Genomic DNA, 25,974 nt, shown 5'->3' with positions numbered 1-25,974 from the left:
AAAATATACACTGGAAAAGTGTATTTACACACAGCCTCCTGTACGGGATAGTCTCTACAAATACATGTCTCTTAGAAATGGTAACCAGATAGTTTGTTGTTTGTTGGGCAGCAGCCAAAATCTGTGACAGTTGACGTCTTCTCTGCGTGCCTGTACTTGCAGACGTATTTTGGTGGTTCCCTATAACTAGATGGACCGGCTGTAGAGAAATATGTACCAGTATTGTACCTTGAATGTAATTGGTCTTGTATATTGAACCCGTTTTTCTATTCCAAACTAGTTTGTGTTTTTACTGTGTGCTTCAAAGTTCTTTCCCATAGCCAGGGTGTGACTATACAGACAATAAGAGGTATACAGTGAGTTGATGTGGCCTGGGAATAGCACTGTCACAATGGCAGGCTGGCCTGAATCGGTCAATGTTCAGTGGGTGTGGTGGGTGTCTACGGTAAAGAGGTGGGCACAGTCTAATCTATGACGAGAGCATCATAGATCACACCCATGTTGAGACACAGTCAGCTGTCGTCATTATTTAATGATATCCGTATCAACATCAGAGATACTATTTGAAATGTATTTGTTTCATTGCCACTGCCAGATGAATTGATAGTTTGATAAATTGTGCACATAGCTGAATATTTTACAAAGTAGTACTATATTATTAAACTAAGATGAAGTTACATAAATTATATTAATTTAATCTGATGACAACAGTGACACCCTTGTTAAGATTGTTCTGTGTGTTCCAAAGCCAGGAATAAGCGTGCCAGAATTGATGTTCCTAATTAGTGTGCACTGCTCACTATCAAACAGAGAGGTGGAGTGGAATGCAGTTGAGTGTCCTCGTTGGTTTGTTTGTGTCACACACACCCCTCCCCCTGTGGGTGTGTTGTGGGTGTGTATTGTTTTATGTTTTGTGTTTTGTGTTTGTGTGTGTGTGTTTTGTAGGTGATCTGGAGGGCAAAGTCAAATGGCTGGACAACTACCAGAAGGTGAAACTGCTGAGAGATGCCCTGGTGTGGTTGCCAGTGTGGGAGAGAGACAAGCGGGCCTTCATCCCTGAGGTAAGGTTGCATTCACTATAATGAGAGAGTTGAGCTTTCAATATCAAACTGGGTTTGCACAAATACATAATAGAATAAAATGGACTTAATTGACGTAATCCTGTTAGTTCCTGGAGGAACATGGGCCTCTGTACTTAAGCTTTCCAATGACACTGGTCTTGGGCCAAGACAAATGGATCTTCTTGGGTTCGGATTAGAGTAGAACAGATCATATGGTTAACGTTTTGATACACGAGTCAGATACAGTACAACAACAACTTAGCTGTATCTAGAATGATATCAATGCATGGATGTAAAGAGAGGGCTGTCTGAAGCGCCTTAGTTTTTTCAGATAAAGATCAAGTGATATCTGATCATCGTTATCCGCAAAGCTAGATATGCATGCAAGAGACATAACGGCGGGATATGATCAAAATAAAATATACTGCCACCACATATGAAGTCGTAAGAATGCAAACAAATCATGTGTCTACCCACAACTTAACCTCAGCCCTTCATTTGGCTTTGAACAGAATCTGAAGCATCTCCTGAAAGCGGTCACCCTCGAAAACCTCATCGCTCATCGGTGCCTGCTGCATGAGGGCAAACTAGTGCTCACAGGTCGGTGACATACAGAGTAATCAGTCATGCTTAGTTAAAATACTGTTTAAGTACTGTAGTTTTACATCAGCCATGTCCTGACATCATCTCTACATATGTTACCACCAGAGAATGCTAAGCTGCACGATGTGTACCTGTTTCTCTTTGACGACTTCCTCCTCATCACCAAGATCAAGAGGAACAAGAAAGTAGGACCCATACCTCTATGATTTTCTCACATAGATACTTACCTACATATGTATTATAACTTAACTACTTTCGGGGCGGCAGGGTAGCCTAGTGGTTAGAGCGTTGGACTAGTAACCGGAAGGTTGCAAGTTCAAACACCCGAGCTGACAAGGTACAAATCTGTCGTTCTGCCCCTGAACAGGCAGTTAACCTACTGTTCCTAGGCAGTCATTGAAAATAAGAATTTGTTCTTAACTGACTTGCCTAGTAAAATAAATAAAAATACTTTCATATAGTACTTAATCCTCTTTGATCACTGAAATTCGATTTTCTCTCTCTCCCGCGCGCTCTCCCACTCCTACCCCCCTCTAGAAGTCCACAGGTCCTGAACAGAATCCTTTGCGCCTCCCTCAGAACCAGGAGTTGGACCAGTTGCTGAAGGAGGGCTGTACCTTCACCGTCCTGGACCAGCCCATCTCGCTGGACCGCCTCCAGCTCAGGAGCGTAGACCAACTCAACGCAGCAGGTGAGGACGGATCAACACCTGCATGATACAGGAATTGAAGAAGTCCAGCATTCAATGATGTAGTTGCCACAGTTTAACCTCTCTAGGGTATGTGGGCGTCCCACCTGGCCAACATCCAGTGAGATTGCAGAGCGCCAAATTCAAATACAGAAATACTCATTATAAAAATTCAGAAAAGATACAACTATTTTACATAGGTTTAAAGATTAACTTCTTGTGAATCCAACTACGGTGTCAGATTTCAAAAATGCTTTACGGCGAAAGCAAACCTTACAATTATTTGAGAACATAGCCCAGCTGACAAATCATTACAAACAGTAACCAGCCAAGTAGAAGAGTTACTAGAGGTCGACCGATTATGATTTTTCAACGCCGATACCGATTAATCTGACTATTTTTATATGTATGTAATAATGACAATTACAACAATACTGAATGAACAATGAACACTTTTATTTTAACTTTATACATCAATAAAATCAATTTAGTCTCAAATAAATAATGAAACATGTTCAATTTGGTTTAAATAATGCAAAAACAATGTGTTGGAGGAGTAAGTAGAATTGCAATATGTGCCATGTATAAAAGCTAACGGTTAAGTTCCTTGCTGAGAACATATGAAAGCTGGTGGTTCCTTTTAACATGAGTCTTCAATATTCCCAGGTAAGAAGTTTTAGGTTGTAGTTATTATAGGACTATTTCTCTATACCATTTGTATTTTATATACCTTTGACTATTGAATGTTCTAATAGATACTTTAGTATTGCCAACCTGATCTCGAGAGTTGATAGGCTTGAAGCATTGCGAAGAGCTGCTGGAAAACGCAGGAAAGTGCTGTTTTGAATGAATGCTTATGAGCCTGCTGCTGCCTACCACAGCTCAGTCAGACTGCACTATCAAGTCATAGACCTAATTATAATATAACACACACAAATACGAGCCTCAGGTCATTAATGTGGTAATTCGGAAACTATAATTTAGAAAACAAAACGTTTATTCTTTCAGTGAAATACGGAACCGTTCCGTATTTTATCTAATGGGTAGCATCCATAAGTCTAAATATTGCTGTAACATTGCACAACCTTCAATGTTATGTTATAATTATGTCAAATTCTGGCAAATTAGTTCGCAACGAGCCAGGTGGCCCAAACTGTTGCATATACTTTGACTATGCGTGCAACAAACGCGAGTTAAGATAGGGGGCAGTATTTCCCCTTTGGATGAATTGCGTGCCCATACTGAACTGCATCAAAATCTGTCCTAAATTGCTAATATATGCATATTATAATTAATATTGGATAGAAAACACTCTGAAGTTTCTAAAACCGTTTGAATTATGTCTGAGAGTATAACAGAACTCACAGGGCAGGCAATCAATCTTTTTCCGTAACATTAAAAAAAGTGACACAGCGGTTGCATTAAGAACCAGTGTATCTTTTTAATTATATGTAGAACATGCATCTTCAGTCAAAGTTTATGATGAGTATTTCTGTTATCTGGCGTAGCTTTCTATAATTCCTCCAGACATTTTGGAAAATTTTCTGAACATGGCGTCAATGTAAACCGAGATTTATGGATATAAAATGCATGTTATCGAACAAAACATAAATGTGTAACATGTCATATGACTGTCATCTGATGAAGACTTTCAAGAGGAGAGTGAATGATTTTTTTTTATCCTGCTTTTGTCTTTTTATCTTTTGTGGTACAAAATGGCTACATTTATTCTTTGTTTTGGTGGTGGTCCAACATAAATATATGCTGTGTTTTCGCCGTAAAACATTTGAAAAATCTGATACGCTGGGTAGATGAACAAGGTGTTTCTTTCATTTGAGGTATTGGACTTGTTAACATCCTAGTTAACATTGCCTGCTCACATTAATTTATTTTAACTAAATATACAGTTTAAAAAATATATATATACTTTTGTGTATTGATTTTAAGAAAGGCATTGATGTTTAGGTACATTCGTGCAACGATTGTGCTTTTTTCGCAAATGCGCTTTTGTTAAATCATCCCCCGTTTGGCGAAGTTGGCTGTCTTTGTTTTAGTAAGAAATGGTCTTTACACAGTTCCCAACGAGCCAGGCGGCCCAAATTGCTGCATATACCCTGACTCTGTTGCACAGTATGCAAGTGACACAATTTCCCTATTTACAGGTTTACAAATACATACTTGTGTATTGATTTTAAGAAAGGCGTTGATGTTTATGGTTAGGTACACATTGGTGCAACGACAGTGCTTTTTTTGCAAATGAGCTTGTTAAATCACCTGTTTGGCGAAGTAGGCTGTAATTCAAGGATAAATTAGCAGGCACCTCATCGATTATATGCAACGCATGACAAGCTAGATAAACTAGTAATATCATCAACCATGGGTAGTTAACTAGTGATTTATGTTAAGATTAATCATTTTTTTATAAGATAAGTTTAATGCTAGCTAGCACCTTACCTTGGCTCCTTGCTGCACTCGCATAACAGGTAGTCAGCCTGCCACGCAGTCACCCCGTGGAGTGCAATGTAATCGGCCATAATCAGGGGTCCAAAATGTATCGGTCGACCTCTAGAGACTACCCCAACATATGGAAGAAGGTACTCTGGTCAGATGAGACTTAAATTGAGCTTTTTGGCCATCAAGGAAACGCTTTGTCTGGCGCAAACCCAACACCTCTCATCACCCCAAGAACATCATCCCCACAGTGAAGCATGGTGGTGGCAGCATCATGCTGTGCGGATGTTTTTCATCGGCAGGGACTGGGAAACTGGTCAGAATTGAAGGAATGATGGATGGCGCTAAATACAGGGAGTTTCTTGAGGGAAACCTGTTTCAGTCTTGTATTTGAGACTGGGACGGACACCTTCCAGCAGGACAATGACCCTAAGCATACTGCTAAAGCAACACTCGAGTGGTTTAAGGGGAAACATTTAAATGTCTTGGAATGGCCTAGTCAAAGCCCAGACCTCAATCCAATTGAGAATCTGTGTTATGACTTAGATTGCTGTACACCAGCGGAACCCATCCAATTTGAAGGAGCTGGAGCAGTTTTGCCTTGAAGAATGGGCAAAAATCCCAGTGGCTAGATGTGGCAGCTTATAGAGACATACCCCAAGAGACTTGCAGCTGTAATTGGTGGCTCTACAAAGTATTGACTGTGGAGTGGTGAATAGATATGCACTCAAGTTTTGATTTGTTTATTTCATAATAAAAATATTTAGCATCTTCAAAGTGGTAGGCATGTTGCGTAAATCAAATGATACAACCCCCCCCAATAAATTTTAATTCCAGATTTGTAAGGCAACAAAATAGGAAAAGTGCCAGGCGGGTGAATACTTTCGCAAGCCACTGTGTTGTGCAATCCAGTTACCTAAATCACAGATTAGTCATCTGTAATCGATTTCAGTATCAGTCCTGAGTTATTTGTTCAGTACTCTTTCTTCTGTACTGCTTATGTGCGTTTTTTCAATAGACCTGGCCTTGTGACTGTTGGTAGAGCATGGCACTTGCAACGCCAGGATTATGGGTTCGATACCATCAGGGACCAGTATGAAAATGTATGCATTCACTACTGTAAATTGCTCTGGATAAGAGTATAATTTATATGTGAACTAGGTTGTATTAATTAGAAACTAAATGGATGCAAACTGGCCAAAACAGGGAGGGACCACCTGAACTTCCAATATGAAGCGCTTGTTTTCAATTTCTGTTAAAACAATATATACATTTTTCTATGTTGTGCACTAATGACACTGACATGTTTCATGTTTCTCTTCTCAGCGTCAGGGCTATCCCAATCCTTTATTATCATGCACCAGAACCGCTACCAGCAGTGTATCGCTGCCTTCATTCTACAAGCACCGTCCGAGGCCGTCAAGGTACAGTAAGAGCACTCTGAACTTAAAGTAACACACTGTACGTGTTGTAGTCCTAACAAAAACACTGAATGTACAGTAGTGGTTTTATAATGAGAATTGGGTTGCAATCCAATTTGGTTGTTTGTGTGTAATTGTACCATGGTGACTGACAACATTTCATTATGTGGTCATATGTAAGGCGTGGATTTATCACCATGACATTCCCGTCTCAACATATTCACAGCAGGTTCAAAGTTTATTAATTTGAGTTTCTAGTTGATTACTGCCATATAAATTCCTGTGTTATCCTTCATTCATCACCATGTTTCATTCCTTTGCCCCGGATGATAATAATCATTGTTGAGCTATTTACAGTCTATTTGTCTAGGAGATTTTCTCTGCGCAAACATACAAATTGCAATCTTTCCAGAAATCAAGTGACTCGATCCAGTTAGTGTTTGTCATAGTGCTGAGCGATTTAGTGATTATTGAGAACGGTTCGATTAAAAAAAAATGTATCATTGCTTTTGGTATGTATTTTTGACATTAAAAGCACTGTGCATTATGTGGATTGCATGCTGTAACAACACAGAATAAAACAATTAATACAAGTCCCATGACGTTAGTGATCTCCCATTACTGCTTATGAACCATAATTTATTCACATTGCTTTAATTTCATTCCAAGTCATCTCATTTCCATAGAGCTGCTGCCTATCAAAATCACTACTTTTGTAGTTATTCAAGTAAATAAGGCATAATTTTATAACTGCTGAATACCAACAATCAAGATCATGTATTTTCAGGCTCGCCAATTAACTGCTTTCTATCCATATCGATTGCTTGTTCTGTCTTGCTATGCACAAGTTTAAGAGGGCGCGCAATGGATTGTCATGTTTTTTTTGCAAAATATTGGTCTATTGGAAACTACAACTCCCTACTACATTGCACAGTTCAGGCTTAATCTGATTTATCTCTACAGAAACTGCACATTGAGCTCACAAAAAAAATGAACGAAATGGAATTCAAATAATTGAACAGACATAAGTCAATTAGTTTAAAAACCAAAAAATAACCTACATTTTGGTTAATCGCTCAGCACTAGTTGGTCATCAGACCATCAGACACTAGCAGAGAAGTCTGTATTCCAATACTGTCCGAGTCACCTTGCTCTTTGACACATCTAAATGAGGTGGAATTTCCTTCATTACTAGGCATGAGTAAGGTTGCAAAGGGTGGGTATATTACTGGAAACGTTGAAAGTTTACCAGTAAATTACCAGAATTCTTAAAACTTTTCAATGATTTTAGGTAATCTATCACAAGACATCTAGTGGCCCTTTTGGGTACTTCATATTGTCACTGCTGTCCATCTCTGGAAAAATTCTAGCAGACGCTCTTATCCAGAGCGAGGTGAATTCACCTTCTGACATCCAGGGAACAGCACTTTACAATAGTGCATCTAAATCATTAAGGGGGGAAAAGAGAAGGATTACTGGTCTTATCCTAGGTTGAAAAGGTGGGGTGTCAGGTTATTCCGGAAGGTGGTGATTGACTCCGCTGTCCTTGAAGACGTCGTGACCAGAGTTTTGATACAGGCCAGAAATGGTGGATGAACGTAGGAGAGCCTGGAGGTGGAGAGAGCGGAGGAGAGGATCTGATGGTGAGAGAACTCGGAAGGTTGAACAGAACCAGCGGTGTCGGCGTTCTGGATGAGTTGTAGGGGTTTAATGGCACAGGCAGGGAGCCCAGCCAACAGAGAAGAGCAGTAATCCAGACGGGAATTTTTGGTTGACCAGAGCGCTCTGGGAGGAGGACACAATGGATCGGAGTGATGGGAGGGAAGGGAGTTCAAAGAGTCTGCCAGACATGCTTCTTGAATTTATCTCAGACATAGGAGGGGAGAAATGGCACAGTTTAGCAAAAATGTCAGGAGGAACCTGAGATGGTTCAAAAGGATGAGAGGCAGAGGAGGAATTTAGCTTTAGTGCTCCGTGATACAGAAAGAGCAGTCTCAGTTGAATGAGTCTTGAGAGATTTGGATCAGAGGAGGAAAATCTAGAGAGGAGCGGTGAAAGGATGGCCAACAGGGAGAAAAAACCTAAGTTAATCTGATTTGTTCCTCCATTTTCGGCTGCCCGGAGCTTGTTCTGTGAGCCCCGCTGGAAACATCGAGCCAAGCGGGGAGGGGAGGACCAGGGTAGGGCAGTGGCAGGATTTCAAAGGATGAGGCAGAAAGGGAAGAGAGGAGAGGTTGAGGAGGCAGACTCAGGAGAAAGGTTGGAGAAGGTATGAGCATCTTGGGACGGAAGAGGAGAGAGTAGCGCGATACCATCCGAGAGGGGCAGTGTGGGAAGTGTTGGATGAGAGCGAGAGGGAAAAGGATACAAGGTAGTGGTCGGAGACTTGGAGGGGAGTTGCAATGAGGTTAGTGGAAGAACAGCATCTAGTAAAGATGAGGTCGAGCGTTGCCTGCCTTGTGAGTAGGGGGAAGGTGAGAGGGTGAGGTCAAAAGAGGAGATGAGTGGAAAGAAGGAGGCAGAGAGGAATGAGTCAAAGGTAGACGTGGGGAGGTTAAAGTCGCCCAGGACTGTGAGAGGTGAGCCGTCCTCAGGAAAGGAGCTTATCAAGGCATCAAGCTCATTGATGAACTCTCCGAGGAACCTGGAGGGCGATAAATGATAAGGATGTTAAGCTTGAAAGGGCTGGTAACTGTGACAGCATGGAATTCAAAGAGGCGATAGATAGATGGGTAAGGGGAGAGAGAGAGAATGACCACTTGGGAGAGATGAGGATCCCGGTGCCACCACCCCGCTGACCAGAAGCTCTCGGGGTGTGCGAAAACGTGGGCGGACGAAGAGAGAGCAGTAGGAGTAGCAGTGTTATCTGTGGTGATCCATGTTTCCGTCAGTGCCAGGAAGTCGAGGGACTGGAGGGAGGCATAGGCTGAGATGAACTCTGCCTTGTTGGCCGCAGATCGGCAGTTCCAGAGGCTACCGGAGACCAGGAACTCCACGTGGGTCGTGCGCGCTGGGACCACCAGATTAGGGTGGCCGCATGCGGTGTGGAGCGTTTGTATGGTCTGTGCAGAGAGGAGAGAACAGGGATAGATAGACACATAGTTGACAGGGTACAGAAGAGGCTACGCTAATGCAAAGGAGATTGGAATGACAAGTGGACTACACGTCTCGAATGTTCAGAAAGTTAAGCTTACGTAGCAAGAATCTTATAGACTAAAATGATTGAAATGATACAGTACTGCTGGAGTAGGCTAGCTGGTAGTGGCTGCGATGTAGCTAACCTAGAAAATCGCTCTAGGCTAAACAATTGACTTAGATACAAAGACGGCTATGTAGCTAGCTAGCTACGATCAAACAAAACAAACCGTTGTACTGTAATAGTTACTACAGTGCTGCTATTCGGGGGCTAGCTGGCTAGCTACGTTAAGAGAACGACAATAGCTGGCCAGCTAACCTAGAAAATCGCTCTAGGCTACACAATTGTCTTAGATACAAAGACGGCTTATCACATGGAGAATATGAGATTATTAAAATAAGACTAAACTGTAAAACATTATCCGTTTATAAACCAGCAATTTATGTCCTGATTCCAATTTAGGAAGTTATACCTTTCCTACACACTTCTCATTAGTTGGTATTCAGACTTACCTTTGGTATTCAGACTTACCTTGTGCAGGTGCATAACACGCTTTGCAGTCATGATTCCCTTCTGCACACTGAATAAATGTGGCCAACAGATTTTCTCTTGGAGTTTTCATTCAATAGGGTTGTCAGTGCATCTATCTTAATGGTGTACCTTTTATTTAAAAATTTGGATATTGTTGACCGACTTGAATACATTGAGAACAATTTTAGAAAATAGGCATCAGTTCGCTGCAAAAAAACACTAACTGGACAGTTTTCTCCATCTCTACACTCAATTATGGACACTCTTACTGAAACATGGCTGCTTCGTGTGATTTATTGGGTTGTCTGCCATTTTGCCCTCTGCTGTTGTCTGTGTCTAAAAATGTTTGTGCTGCTAACATGTTGTGCTAATGCCATGTTGTGTTATGTGTTGCTGTCATGCTTTGTTGTTGTATGGAGTGTTGTGGTGTCTCTCTTGTTGTGATGTGTTTTTGTCCTACATTTTTCATCCCAGCCCCCATCCCCACAGTAGGCCTTTTGCCTCTTGATAGGCAATGCATTTGTTATTAATTGACTTGCTAAAGTTAAATAAAGCCATGTAAATAATATATGCATATTCATCTCCGTTTCAACACACTGGTAGACGTAAAAATACTCTGATCTTGTAGATTATTTAGGCAACGTTTGGGGTTAGGAAAGCATGTATGACGACAAAAAAACAGGTTTGGAGAGCCTTTACGCACTAAATATATTAAGGAATTAAAAAGTGGTTTGATTCATCCTAAAAGTTGTCATTCAAGTTCAATCCATGAAATATTGGAAGGTGGAAAAAAAGTTTACAATAAGGTTGGAACAAGTCCTATAAATCTACTCTAATCATTGAACTGTAATGACAACGGTCCAGTCCTCGTGAACTATGCTCCAGGTTTAACCCGCTGCGTGTGGTCAATGCCATAATGTCCCACATTGCACAACATTCACCTAATATGATCCAGTAATGCTAGCCACCCTCAGGAACAACGACACGGATGTGACAGACGAAAGAAAGGTGAATGGAATGTGAAAATAAAGTTAAATTGAAGTAAAGCTAACACTAAAGTGACAGTTAGAAATGTATGTTGGTGCCTGCTGATAGTAGCTAATATAACATAATACAAATTATCAAATAAAACGGAGAAAATAATAGGCTATAATTAAAACTTTCTAAAGCGCAGACATCAAATTGAGGACACAATTCTGAATAACGACACGGCTATTTATAGCCTATTTCGTTATGGAAAAGGGGCTGCAAATACATGTTCTGATTTTCAGTTTGCTTCCATATGGCTGTTTTCACATTCATCTCCAGGGATCATAAGGAAAAATCATCTAATACAATTGCTGTGTGTATTTTCAATCCTCTCCAAACGGATTACTCATTTTCCTAGCTCTTCTCATTTACCTAGCTCTTCTCATTTTCCTAGCTCTTCTCATTTACCTAGCTCTTCTCATTTACCTAGCTCTTCTCATTTACCTAGCTCTTATTATTAAATCGCAGTGCGTGGAGAATGCTTTTATTTGTATTGAAACAAATACGCTTTTTCCACTTAGATCGGGCAGGTTCGCTCAACATCATTCATGGTTTCCTTGTGTGTAAAGGTGGTGGAATTAAGACAAGGTCAAAATACGGCTTATCAGTTGACACCTCTGCCACACCTTTCTTAGATCTCCACCCCAAACGAATAGCATGCTGTTTTCATACTTAAATTCAAGGTCAGAATACGCATAGAGAGAAGTGCATAAAAAGGAACTCCCCATTTACAAGCGCATCACTCTGGTCTGAATCTGGGTATAGTGAATCCATGAAATATAATTTCTGTCCATGTATTTATCAATGTTTTAGCATCACAACTGAAAAGTCTAGTTGGTTGAGTTAGAGGTCATTGAAAATAAGCCGATTGATGCTTTTTATTTTTTATTAATTAGGCTTTTTTCTCTTGAACCATCTGGTCTATCTACTAGAAACTTGTACATTTCTTTGACCATATTAATACATACAATAAAATAGAGTTATGATAGATTGTTAATTAACAAAATTACTGGTCGCTTTGCAACCCCAGGCATGAGTTAGTGAGCAAAGTATCCTCATGGTACCTGGTGTATGTCAAGTTAATTTCAAAAGGTCTCAACACACGATTTAAAAAAAATTACAAAACACTGTTGAAATGGGAACAATAAACAAACCACAAAAATGTGTTCCTTTCCAGAGGGTGTGGATGTCAGAGATAGAGGGTGCAGTGACGACACTGAATTCTCAGCAGCCTCCCCGGGTGAAGAGCTCCTCACTGTGGGTAGAGTCCTCCCAGATCTGAGCCATCTGACGTTCACTACAACAGGGGACCACAAATACTGCTTCTGGGGCCTCCCACTATAGGTCCTGAACCATAGGTGGCTAAGATATATTTTCTTTTCACACTGTCCTTTCTAGCAGAGTTCTAGAATTGTGGTGGATATGTAACCAGGCCAGCCCAGTACAACTTGGCTTGGCTCAGTTTGGCTGTAGTGTGAAAGGGGTATACGTATGCAGGTTCTAAGTACATACCAGCACAAATGCACTTGATTAAACTAGCTAGTTGTCGAGACCTTTGATTAGTTTAATCAGGTGCTGGAATGAACCTGCACTCCTGGTGAATTTCTCCAGTACCAGGGTTGGTGACCACTGCCCTAGACAAGGACTATTACTGTGTCTCCGCCTAAGCCGTTGTAAAGTATTAGCAGGATAATTTGTAAAATTCATGTTTGCTTTGAAAGTGCATTGTGGTGTACCATAAGATGACAATAAATTGTTGATAATGAGAAATTATGATTTGTCCTGTGTTGCTGAATACATTCACTCAAACTGTGGTAATGTGTCTGTCTAACAGTACAACTGACCCATGTCATTATTACCCCAGTGGGTGAAAAATCATAGATAACTAGTTAAAACACTGGTATACACACCAAGGAAAATACAGACCCCTTTTATTTAGTCATGATGGAAAATTTGAAAACAAATGGTACATCTAGTCAAATTATGTCTTTCCTTAATCAGACACACATCCCTTCTTCCAGGACAGGTAGTCAGTGGTCCAAGGGAACACAGGGTTCCCGACTGTCACCATGACAAACAAGGACTGCGTTTCAGAGCTTAGATGTTGCTGATGCATGACAGATCTTACAATGCCTGAATAGATGTCTGACATGGCACGCAACCATTGGTTGACGAATGCAGGGTAAAGTGACTCTTTCAGGCACAAACGCTACACACGGGGCCCTGTTGCAATACACCAGAAATGTATCCTTCCTTGAAGTTACAGATCGGTGGAAGTGAGTTAACCTTCCTTTCATCTATCCATCCACTTAGATTTGTGCTTACCTGAAGGAAATGAGGAAGGAGGAATTTCTAAAGTATATAAACGGTGCTATGATATCCTCTAAAGTGAAGGAGGAATGAACAAGCCAATCGATATCATGCATGACGACGGCCGGCATCCACGTGAAACAAGCCAGATTAATGTGTAGTGCCATCTTTTTTTTTGTTACGTTACATTTGTCGAACGCTTCTTTATACACACGCAAGTGTTAACATTTTACAAAGATAATTACTAAGTGACAATGTTGTACAATAAGATGGTAAACCCTATGACAGAGTTAGAGGGGCAGGTTTTTGCTCCAGCCGAGCACTGAAACACCCGCTTCAATTTAAAGTATTGATGAGCAGTTGCTATGAAAGCGGTATTAGTGCTGGAACAAAAGCCTGCGCTAACCTTGTAGCCCTCTCCAGGACCAGGGTTGGTGACAACTTCTCAACTATAAGGGTGGAGTTAGTGGGCAGATACTTGGCACAGGTTGTGCCTGTAACTGCTCTTAACCCAGAATATGATGAGGCGCAGCCTAGACCGCAAATCTCTTGGCCTTCGTGACAACCACAATATTAAATGCATCCAGCAAGCTGAGAAACCTGATCTGAACAACAGGGAAAGAAGAATCTTTCAGGTTAACCATAGTGCTATTTAAGTGCCTGTGCCAATCTGAGGTAGACTAAACCAATGTAATGCAGAAATGGCTTCTAACGACACAGGAGTCTACTTGATCAAAATGATATGGTCAAAGCCAAGTGTTTGAGAATGACCTCTTGAACCCAGAGTAGAGGGAGGACTGGCATTGAAAGAAAGGTGTTCAGGCCTTCAAAGACAGCTAGCCAGACACAGTCCGGGGGGGATTGGGAAACCCTGAGCTAGATGGGCTGGCTGTCCATCTGCTAGCCAGACATACAGCAAACCAGAAGCCAGACGGCTGACCAAGTCACTCACAGTAACATGGCAGTCTTTCAACTAAGAGCCTTTATCATTTACTGTGGATTGACCAGACAGTGCAGGAGCAGTTCAAATCAGTACAGTGCATTCAGAAAATATTCACAAACCATGACTTTCTACATTGTGTTACAGCCTAAATTTAAAATGTATTTCTATTGAGTTAATCACAGGCCTACACACGATACCCCAGTGGTGGGCCGTCAGGGCCAACAAGGCCTTCTCTGCTGGCCTAAACATCATCAGAATATATATTTTTTTTAAATATATTTTCCCACAAATATGTATTAAATTATTCCCCAAAGTAAGAGTTACTCTTCATTTCATAGCGTTCCTCTTGGTTGCACTGCTTCCAGCCCCAGGTTGAGATTTGGATGTTAGAATATATAATATGTTAGATATTTTATCCAATCATATTCAGCCATCATGTGTTGCCAGGGGTCTAAAATCTGCCCTCAGGCCTTCAGAATCAACAGTGCGGGCGCTTGTAGCTTAAAGTGAATGAAAATTCAAATTTAGTGTCAAACAATCAGCTTTAGAGTTGGCTATTGTACGCCTGCTGGCTGGCTCCAGTGTTACACAGGAGCCAGCTTGCAGGCGTAGTGCCTGCACGTCTTTTGATTGGATTACCAATGTTGAGTGGCAGGTCCTATATGGGCAGGTCTCAGAACTAGGAAACTGAAATTGATCAACAAATTACTACTAAGCTGTTTTTTCAACCCACAATGGCGGAAGGAGAAGATATCAATTTGGTCGAGGATATAATTATAACGCCATTCTCAAGACAAACTTTTCAAGAAAAGTTAGACATTGTCAGGAGAGGTAGACGCCGACGCTACAGACAGGCTCCGAGAAGCACTGCAAACTGTACTGCTTGGAATGCCTATTATTTGCAAGTGATCGATTTGGTGTTTGGAGCCACACTGGCTTTGCAAACCTGAGTTGTCTAACCAAGGCAGCAACGAGACACCAAAGTACGGCTGGGCACTTACAAACAATGGTGCTTTTGAAAACTTTTGGGGACACCCGAATGGATCTACAGCTCAACGAACAAGCGCGCAGGGCAACAAAGCTGCACAATGAAAAGGTATTGTACCCTGCAATTCTCTGAATAAAAATGTCAATTTCAAGGTGACGCAACGCCTGGTTATACTGCGTTTGTCTAAATGTATAGTGTCTAGAGCCATGGCATCATAATGATGGTAATAAGAGGTGGATTAATTTGGGTGGGACTGTGTTGGACTTCACTGAAGGCCCAGGCCCCAGAACCACGGCACACTACTGCGATACCCCATCATTTCAAAGTGGAATTACGTTTTTTTAAATTACAAGCAGAAATGTCAAGTATTCAACCCCTTTTATGTTTTATGGCAAGCTTAAATAAGTTGAGTAAAAATGTGCATTTTGCATGGTCTCTGTCTACAATGTGTTTAACACTTTGAATGACTACCTCATCTCTGTACCCCACACATACAATTATCAGTGAGGACCCCAGTTGAGCAGTGAATTTCAAACAAAGATTCAACCACAAAGACCAGGGTGGTTTTCCAATGCCTCGCAATAAAGGACAGCTATTTGGTAGATGGGTAAAAATAAAGCCGACAATGAATATTTCGTTGAGTATGGTGAAGTTATGAATTCCACTTTGGATGGTGCATCAATATACCCCGTCACTACAGAGATACGGGTCTAACTGTTTCCGGAGAGGAAGGAAAGTGACTTTAAAACAGTGAGTTTAATGGCTGTGATAAACTGAGGATGGATCAACCACATTGCAGTTACTCCACAATACTAACCTGAATGACAGAATAAATATATTCCAAAACATGCATCTTGTTTTGCAATAAGGGACTTAAATAAAACTGCAAAAAATGTGGCAAATAAATTAACTTTGTCCTGAATACAGTTATGTTCGGGGCAAATCAAACAATGCATCACTGAGTACCATTCTTCATATTTTCAAGCGTGGTGGTGGCTGCATCATGTTATGGGTATGCTAATCTTCGGCAAGGACTAGAGAGTTTTTTTAGGATACAAATATAATGGAATAGAGCTAATCACAGGCAAAATCCTAGAGGAAAACCAAGTTGTCTGCTTTCCAACAGACACTGGAAGACATTCACCTTTCAGCAGGACGATAACCTAAAACACCAGGCTAAATATACAGAGTTCCTTACCAAGACGACATTGAGTGTTCCTGTGTGGCCTAGTTACAGTTTTGACTTAAATTGGCAGTCTAGCAATGATCAACAACCAATTTGACAGAGCTTGAATCATTTTTAAAAGAACAATGAGCAAATATTATACAATTCAGGTGTATAATGCTTGTAGAGACTTACCCAGAAAGACTCACAGCTTTAATCGCTGCCAAAGGTGAGTCTAACATGTATTGACTCAAGGTTCTTTACTTATGTAATCAAGAGTTTTATTTTTCATAATTGTTTTTACATACGTTAGAATTTTACTTCCACTTTGACAGATTTTTGACAAAATAATACAAATAAATATTTTAATCCCACCTTTATAACACAACAACATGTGGAAAATCCCAAGGGGTGTGAATACTTTCTGAAGGCACTGTTTTTAGGGTCATTCTCATGAAACTGACATTTAAAAAAATAAATGTCCTCTTGGATCACCGAGATTAGGATATGTACTTTCCTATCTCATAATTAGTCTTGTTTTTTGATCAGATAATGCGTTTTACAACTACCAATGCAACAATTCTCATTACCGCAACACTTTTTAAACTCCCAAAAAGTAAAACAAATCAATTTATAATATTTTTAACATTGCTTCCCTAATGAAAAGGCCTGAGTTAAACATTTAAAATGTATTTCGGGAAATATTACAGTAACAACCTTTTTGAATCAACTTTTGTATACATTCAAATTGTTTTATTTAATTTATGTACACATCAGATTAAGACAAGTGCATAAATGTGTCCTAATATTTCCGCATTACGGTAATGATGAGCAGGTTTCGGAAATTAGTGTTGTATAATTTGCCATTGAAAAACCTGTACTGATCTCTACCAGAGATTCAGTAACCAAACAAATCAGTTTCATCATTTGTTAATCCCAAATAATCCTTGCATAGTGCTAAAATCACTGATCTTAGTGTAATGGACTAAAATAGCACTTATTTCAGTATAAGTACTGTAATTATATGCATGCATTTTCAAAAGCGGACTTAAACGTAACTGTAAAGAAATACTTCTCCAAGGTCTTTACAGGTAATATTGGTGTATTAGGACGTGGATATTTGTGGTTGTACATTTTATTAAAGATGTATTTCTGGATTGAATGGGATCCTATGGGCAAACGGCAGAACACAATATGCCTATAAAGCATCTAAATACGTGGAACGACAACTGTCTTGGGATATCAAACAACAGTATAGGTAAGTGTGAAAAACAGGTACACATGTCAAAATTGGGGATATTCTCCTTTGTGGTGGGGTTGCTCTTTGCTGAAACACAAACTGATGATCGTGGCTTAAAAGTAATTTAAACAGGGTTTTTACACCCCATATTTGAGACATTTGTTTTGGTAATGAGAGGCCCTTAGCTCAATCTGCAAATAATAGGAGACAGCCATTATGAGTCAGCAAACAATTGACCACATCACTAAAGCCCATTCATACCTCCATGTTTAAGGTAATGGTTCTGATTTTTCCCAATTTGAGCTTTTTAGCCAAATCTGTAATGAGAAGACCAAGTGGGGTAAAGGGGTTGTTTGAGAATAAGAACCCCATTCTGAAGGCATATAAGTGGATCAATTAACTTGTGCTCAGTTAAAGTTAAACCTCTAGATCAGGGTTTCCCCAAAGTCGGTCCTGGGGCCACAACGTGCACCCGGGGGGTGGCCCCAGGACCGACTTTGGGAAACCCTTCTCAAGATGATGCATCATGAGTGAATAAAAGTTTATTTAAAAACATTTAAGAGTTTTTACAGAAACTTGAAAGTGTTATGGTAATGAGACATGTCCACTTCAACTAGTATAAAATTACCTCAGAATTGAATACAGATGCATTTCGGTAATGAGAATTTGGGGTGAAAACTTTATTTAAAATAAGACTGCCAAAAACTGGACTTTGTCTTCAGAATGATAGTTGATATTTGCTACAGATGACTAGTTTCATGAGAATCACCAAAAAATACTTGAATGAGGACCAGATTTTTAAAAAGTGTTATCAGTGCTGTTTTTGACGGGTTGTAAAGAGTTAGCAATTAGTGTAAATCAACATTGACATGTACAAAAGTGTCTTAAAGTGAAGGTTTAAACAGTCACCATGCAGACTGACAACACTGCAGCCCCTACACATACTGATACACATTCATTCCTAAAGCACCACATATACACACACACCAGATACACGTGGACAGTTATTGCTCCTGCTTCAAAGCAGAGCACACACAGCCCCTGCAGTAGTCATGATGTTGAATGGGATACAGGCGACAGAAAAAGCACATGCAACCAACCACGTGGACAGTGAAAAACAAAAAAAGTTATTCCGTTTTGTAGATAGATGAGCAGCATTGAATTTTTTTTTTTACATTCTGATGTATATCAAGCACGTCTGAAATCTTGATAAAATGTATGACCTTATGAGTCAAAGCTTTCAGCTAGATTTAAAAAGTAATTGAAAAGAAATAAAGGTATGAAAAATCCAGGCTTTCCATTTAGCTTCATATCATGCCATCTCTCAGGACTGTTGGACTCCTCCAGTTAGACATTCTTTGGTCGTGAACAAAATACTTCTAAAACAAAGAACCACTGCTTTCCACCTTTCAAGGTAACTATATCCTTTCGTTAACTTAATCCGTTAGTCGGTACAACCCTTCAAGACCCAACTTACAGTCAACTGTCTGGTTAATGCTCAAGATGAAAACAATGCCAAACCAAGATGGCCGCCGTTCTAGCTAGGATGTGTGGAGTAATGGATGGTGCTGTTGAGCTCTCCCTGTTATCATACTGTTACCATACTCTGTCCGACCGACTGACATGTCGACTTCAGGTCAGGAGCAGCAAAGGCACTATACAGATGCGGCCTATTCCATCACATAGCTCAGAAATGTCTGCAGTGCTTCTTCCATTATGTTCCCATCTTCTTGTGTGACGTCGAGACACCTGCTAAACCCCCATCGGCCCCTATAGTGACTGGCCACTTCTTCTGCACTCCCATCCCATCACCAGGTTACTCCTCTCCAAAGCTCAGTAGGTATGTTTGCTTCACATGGTCCAATGGGGTTCATGTCTAACTGTCCTCTGTTGGTTCCTCAGTCCAGATGAATGCACATAGAAAATGGACATCATGAGACATGCCGTTGCTGGGCTACTGGGGGGAGGGGGGGAAGAGGGTGTCAGGCCTGGAGATCTTCGAAGCATGTTTCACAAACCCGCACAGGCTTCTTGGATGAGGGTATGAGGGCGTTCTTGGCGGAGCACTCTGCACAGAAGATGTTGCCACAGTGTCTGCAGTGGTGCTGCAAGGGGGAGTCAGAGTTGGGAGTAGAGAGAGTCAGTTAGGAGGATGGGCAGTCAGGCTATGCCGACTATTTTGTTCTATAGGATTTGAACTTTATTGAGACACCGAGGTAAGTGGGAGAAATAGTGGGAAGGGTGGACAGGGGGATTGAACACCGGTCACTGGTGAGGAGATTTGTACATGTGTTGGGAGCGTTATCATTCAACCACGGCTCTGCACAGCAGTTAACACTTTTGTGAATTCCTTTGTGGCTCCTCCAACATTTACAATGGTCGTGTTCATAAGGCAGCAAACAGAAGAAAATGAACTGAAACAGGGAGGGACTACCTGAACTTGTCCAATAAGAAACATGAATACTTTGTTGCTAAACATTCCTGTTGCAAAAAAATCTGCCCTAATGAACACAACCCAAATGAACAGACCGCCGTGTAATACAACTCACCTTCCTAATGGCGAGAGAGAAGCCCTTCCCACAGTCCATGCAGTTCTGTACCTCGTGGTCCTCTGCCCACTTCCTGGTCAGAGACTGTGACTGCTTTATCTACAGACGGGGACAAGGAGAGGGGTTAGAGCACCTGCATACACACAGCATGAAAACAAGCTCCACTAACACGCATGCACACTCCCAACACACACAGCTCTATTGACAAGCTATTCGTCCTGCAGAGCGGCGCAGTCTATTGTGTCACATCCATAACTCGATAACAGCCTATTAAATGAGATTAATACAATTACGTAATGATTGGTCATTGGACTCCATGGATGTGGACTCCGTATTGTGCTTAATAAAGACAGAGTTCAGCTACAGGTCATAAAGAACGATGCATCTGAAGTCCTAATAGGTGCGTAACGTGGTGTTACGTATCTTGTATTGTTACCTGTAGTGACTGGTTTTCTCTGCCCAGCTCCTGCATGGCGGCTGTCGTATCATCCAGTTTCCTCCTCATCTCCACTACTTTGGCCTGCAGTTTCTCCATCTCCCCCTCACCCTTCACACACCTGAAACACAGCCATAACAGAGTCAAAATGATTGAAGGCTAAAAGCTACCATAGGAGGAGAGAAAAATAGGAAAGAGGGAGAGAAAATAAATCAAAGCACTAGTCACCTCTAAAGTAACTTCTACTGCATCTCAGGGAGGTTATAATGACGGCACGACTTCTAGCAGTCAAACTACCGGAATTCAATTAGCCTATCCTGCAAGGTGTCAGGATGCCTAGTGGTTAGAGTGTTGGGCCGGTAACCGAACGGTTGCTGGATCGAATCCCCGAGCTGACAAGGTAAACATCTGTCCTTCTGCCCCTAAACAAGGCAGTTAAACCCACTGTCACCCAGGCCGCCGTTCGAAATAAGAATTTGTTCTTAACGGACTTGTCTAGTTAAATAAATGTTTAAAAAAACAGCCAACTTGCCCTTTTGTTTCTAAGACACCCACAAGGGTAGATCAAGGCGATTTCCTGCTTCAAGGTAGTTTCTGATATAAACACACCACACAGTAATTCTGGAGACAACTTCACACTCTCTCACCTCTCCAGCAGCGCGCGCCTCTCGTCCTGGTTGTTCTGCACGGTGGCCTCCAGCACGGCAATCTCGCCCCGCAGTTCATCCGTCTGCTTCTCCAGCTCGCCGCAGTGCCGCTGACTCCCCTGCCACTCCCTCTTCAGCGTGGCCACGTTCTCGTTGAGCGCCGTCACCTGCAGGCCCAGCCGCGCCTCCGCCTCCTCTCCCCGCTTTGCCTGCCCATCATGAGCATTACGCTCTGACGCCTGGGGAAGCGAGGGAGGGAGAACAGGGTATTTAGAAGTCTAGAGGAGAAAAGCCATACCTACAGGAGCTCTACAACACATCCGAGTGACGATACCTAAAAGACACCATCACACAGTGAAACACAGAACGTAAAAGCACTAAGGGCTGGTGTGTGTTTTCTGTTAGCAGAGCATCTGTACATATGATACATTTCCACCAGCAAATAGCATTAAAATGTCAATCACCACATGTACAGTGCATTCAGAAAGTATTCAGACCCCTTCACTTTTTCCACATTTTGTTACCTTACAGCCTTATTCTAAATTTGATTCAATTACAATACCTAATAATGACAAAGCAAAAACTGTTTTTTAGATATTTTTGCAAATGTATTAAAAATGTAAAACAAGTACTTCATTTAGATATGCATTCAGACCCTTTGCTATGAGACTCGAAGTTGAGCTCAGGTGCATCCTGTTTCAATTGATCATCTTTGAGATGTTTCTAAAACTTGATTTACCACCTGTTGTAAATTCAATTGATTGGACATGATTTGGAAAGGCACACACCTGTCTATATAAAGGTCCCACAGTTGACAGTGCAAGTCAGAGTAAAAACCAAACCATGAGGTCAAAGGAATTTGTGTGTTGAGGCACAGATCTGGGGAAGGGTACCAAAAATATTCTGCACCATTTAAGGTCCCCAAGAACACAGTGGCCTCCATCATTCTTAAATGGAAGAAGTTTGGAACCACCAAGACTCTTCCTAGAGCTGGCCGCCCAGCCAAAATGAGCAATTGGGGGAGAAGGGCCTTGGTCAGGGAGGTGACCAAGAACCCGATGGTCACTCTGACAAAGCTCCAGAGTTTGTCTGTGGAGATGGGAGAACCTTCCAGAAGGACAACATCTGCAGCACTCCACCAATCAGGCCTTTATGGTAGAGCGGCCAGACGGAAGCCACTCCTCAGTAAAAGGCACATGACAGCTTTGGAATTTTCCAAAAGGCATCGAAAGGACTCTCAGACCATGAGAAACAAGATTCTTTGGTCTGATGAAACCAACATTGAACACTTTGGCCTGAATGCCAAGTGTCACGTCTGGAGGAAACCTGGCACCATCCCTACGGTGAAGCATGTTGGTGGCAGCATCATGCTGTGGGGATGATTTTCAATGGCAGAGACTGGGAGACTAGTCAGGATAGAGGGAAAGTTGAACGGAGCAAAGTACAGAGAGATCCTTGATGAAAACCTACTCCACAGCACTCAGGACCTTAGACTGGGTCCAAGTTTCACCTTCCAACAGGACAACGACCCTAAGCACACAACACAGGAGTGGCTTCGGGACAGGTCTCTGAAAGACCTTGAGTGGCCCAGCCGGAGCCCGGACTTGAACCAGATCGAACATCTCTGGAGAGACCTGAAAATAGCTGTGCAGCAACACTCCCACCCAACCTGACAGAGCTTGAGAGGATCTGCAGAGAAGAATGGAGAAACTCCCCAAATACAGGTGTGCCAAGCTTGTAGTTTCATACCCAAGAAAGCTGTAATCGCTGCGAAAGGTGCTTCAACAAAGCACTGAGTAAAAGGTCTGAATACTTATGTAAATGTGATATTTCAGTTTAGTTGTAGTTCTTTTGAATTATTATTAATTTTTTTTAGCTGTTTTTGCTTTGTCATTATGGCACATTGTTTGTAGATTGAGGGGGAAAAACGATTTAATTCATTTTAGAATAAGGCTGTAACGTTACAAAATGTGGAAAAAGTCTAGGTCTGAATTATTAGTTTGGTGAGCGACTCAGCGTACCAGCTGGGCCTGGATTTCCTGGGTCTCTGCCCGAAGCTTCTCCTCTCTCTGGGTAACACTGTCTCTGGTGGCCTGGTGCAGGGTCTTCTCCTGCTCCAGGGCTGCCTGCACCTCTTCCACCCGGCCCTGCATCTCCAGCTTCTGCTGGATCAACAGTTGCTTGGCTTCCCGCAGCTCCATCAACTCCTGGGGGGAAGAGGGTGAAATGGATAGGTGTAAGCCAGAGGTTCCCAACCTTTTTTGGTTACTGTACCACCAACTGAATTTAGCTCTGCCCCGAGTACCCCTGAAGTACCCACGGATGTGCATTTTAGCAGTAGACCTATGGTCTCATGAGTACCCCTTATGGATAGGCCAAGTACCCCTGGTTGGGGACCACTTGTATAAGCAATATGATAGCAGTTTCATCTTGTCCTCAGAGGTCAGGTGGAATTGTGGCGATTTTGCTAACACCTATCCAATAATCTTAGATCTATAGGAGTACCTGGAGGATAGGGGTTGATATGGTATTCAGTTGGCTCAATTCAGAATCAACCCCTCCCCATTTCACTCAATGGAGTGACTATACTTGTGACCTGTTCAATGATCCCAGATCGAGGACCACTCCGTAAAGCAAAATAAGAGATTAATAAATGCATCATCCTAAGGAGGGCCTCACTTTGTCACTCCTCTCCCCAAGTGCCTTCAGCTCAGAGCCCAGTCTGGTTGTGTTCTTCTCCAGGGCAGCCTTAGTCTGGCTCAGCTCCTCTGCTCTACTCCTCTCCTTCTGCAGCTCCTCCTGCGTCATACCCTAGGTGGGGGAGGGGGTGGGATGGTTCCCCATTAAACTAACAGAATTTTGGTATCTTTCAAGGATTTTATTCCCCTTTGGGTACTTCAGATTATCACAGGTGTCTGAAATCATCTCTGGCCCACTCTGGCATGGCAAGCTTTAAAACATGATCCTACAGTGGGGCAAAAAAGTATTTAGTCAGCCACCAATTGTGCAACTTCTCCCACTTAAAAAAGATGAGAGGCCTGTAATTTTCATAGGTACACTTCAACTATGACAGACAAAATGAGAAAGAAAAATCCAGAAAATCACATTGTAGGATTTTTAATGAATTTATTTGCAAATTATGGTGGAAAATAAGTATTTGGTCACCTACAAACAAGCAAGATTTCTGGCTCTCACAGACCTGTAACTTCTTCTTTAAGAGGTTCCTCTGTCCTCCACTAGTTACCTGTATTAATGGCACCTGTTTGAACTTGTTATCAGTATAAAAGACACCTGTCCACAACCTCAAACAGTCACACTCCAAACTCCACTATGGCCAAGACCAAAGAGCTGTCAAAGTACACCAGAAACAAAATTGTAGACCTGCACCAGGCTGGGAAGACTGAATCTGCAATAGGTAAGCAGCTTGGTTTGAAGAAATCAACTGTGGGAGCAATTATTAGGAAATGGAAGACATACAAGACCACTGATAATCTCCCTCGGTCCACGCAAGATCTCACCCCGTGGGGTCAAATGGTCACAAGAACGGTGAGCAAAAATCCCAGAACCACATGGGGGGACCTAGTGAATGACCTGCAGAGAGCTGGTACCAAAGTAACAAAGCCTACCATCAGTAACACACTACGCCGCCAGGAACTCAAATCCTGCAGTGCCAGACATGTCCCCCTGCTTAAGCCAGTACATGTCCAGGCCCGTCTGAAGTTTGCAAGAGAGCATTTGGATGATCCAGAAGAAGATTGGGTGAATGTCATATGGTCAGATGAAACCAAAATAGAACTTTTTGGTAAAAACTCAACTCATCGTGTTTGGAGGACAAAGAATGCTGAGTTGCATCCAAAGAACACCATACCTACTGTGAAGCATGGGGGTGGAAACGTCATGCTTTGGGGCTGTTTTTCTGCAAAGGGACCAGGACGACTGATCCGTGTAAAGGAAAGAATGAATGGGGCCATGTATCGTGAGATTTTGAGTGAAAACCTCCTTCCATCAGCAAGGGCATTGAAGATGAAACGTGGCTGGGTCTTTCAGCATGACAATGATCCCAAACACACCGCCCGGGCAACGAAGAGTGGCTTCGTAAGAAGCATTTCAAGGTCCTGGAGTGGCCTCGCCAGTCTCCAGATCTCAACCCCATAGAAAATCTTTGGAGGGAGTTGAAAGTCCGTGTTGCCCAGCAACAGCCCCAAAACATCACTGCTCTAGAGGAGATCTGCATGGAGGAATGGGACAAAATACCAGCAACAGTGTGTGAAAACCTTGTGAAGACTTACAGAAAATGTTTGACCTCTGTCATTGCCAACAAAGGGTATATAACAAAGTATTGATATAAACTTTTGTTATTGACCAAATACTTATTTTCCACCATAATTTGCAAATAAATTCATTAAAAATCCTACAATGTGATTTTCTGGATTTCTTTTTCTCATTTTGTGTGTCATAGTTGAAGTGTACCTATGATGAAAATTACAGGCCTCTCTCATATTTTTAAGTGGGAGAACTTGCACAATTGGTGGCTGACTAAATACTTTTTTGCCCCACTGTATCTACCAGAAACTCATGGACAATACAGACACCGATATAAAAAAATGAATACTATATATGAATACATTTTAAAAGTTGTTAAAGTATAAATTACCAAAATGATGATAGATTGACCGTCTCTGATAATGACCTAAATTACCGGTAGCTTTGCAACCCTAGTTCTGGTTATGGGTTGGAATTAGATGTACAACAATTATAACAAGAGATTCATTACAC

General features: G+C 41.7%; 2 protein-coding genes across 4 annotated transcripts in view; one reads left to right on the top strand and one right to left on the bottom strand.

Moving 5' to 3' along the window:
- Window positions 1–12,693, top strand: part of LOC135524241 (pleckstrin homology domain-containing family G member 7-like) — a 36,613-nt gene extending 23,920 nt beyond the window's left edge. For all 3 annotated transcript variants that reach the window (XM_064951602.1, XM_064951601.1, XM_064951600.1), the window contains exons 12-17: window positions 946–1,061; window positions 1,574–1,661; window positions 1,770–1,849; window positions 2,202–2,355; window positions 6,130–6,227; window positions 12,098–12,693. In XM_064951602.1, coding sequence (XP_064807674.1) covers window positions 946–1,061; window positions 1,574–1,661; window positions 1,770–1,849; window positions 2,202–2,355; window positions 6,130–6,227; window positions 12,098–12,202 — 641 coding nt within the window. In that variant the 3' untranslated portion in view covers window positions 12,203–12,693. The remainder of the gene's footprint in view (window positions 1–945; window positions 1,062–1,573; window positions 1,662–1,769; window positions 1,850–2,201; window positions 2,356–6,129; window positions 6,228–12,097) is intronic.
- Window positions 12,694–12,834: 141 nt separating this feature from the next.
- eea1 (early endosome antigen 1) overlaps window positions 12,835–25,974 on the bottom strand; it is a 49,768-nt gene continuing 36,628 nt past the window's right edge. The window contains exons 24-29 of the mRNA XM_064951599.1: window positions 23,878–24,009; window positions 23,220–23,405; window positions 21,199–21,437; window positions 20,552–20,672; window positions 20,116–20,214; window positions 12,835–19,671 (exon numbers count right to left, since the gene is read on the bottom strand). Of these exons, the coding sequence (XP_064807671.1) occupies window positions 19,549–19,671; window positions 20,116–20,214; window positions 20,552–20,672; window positions 21,199–21,437; window positions 23,220–23,405; window positions 23,878–24,009 (900 nt within the window). The 3' untranslated portion in view covers window positions 12,835–19,548. The remainder of the gene's footprint in view (window positions 19,672–20,115; window positions 20,215–20,551; window positions 20,673–21,198; window positions 21,438–23,219; window positions 23,406–23,877; window positions 24,010–25,974) is intronic.

The sequence above is a fragment of the Oncorhynchus masou genome, chromosome 31, assembly GCF_036934945.1.
Source record: "Oncorhynchus masou masou isolate Uvic2021 chromosome 31, UVic_Omas_1.1, whole genome shotgun sequence".
Classification (NCBI taxonomy): Eukaryota; Metazoa; Chordata; class Actinopteri; order Salmoniformes; family Salmonidae; genus Oncorhynchus; species Oncorhynchus masou.
This window is presented reverse-complemented; position numbering and strand designations above follow the sequence as displayed.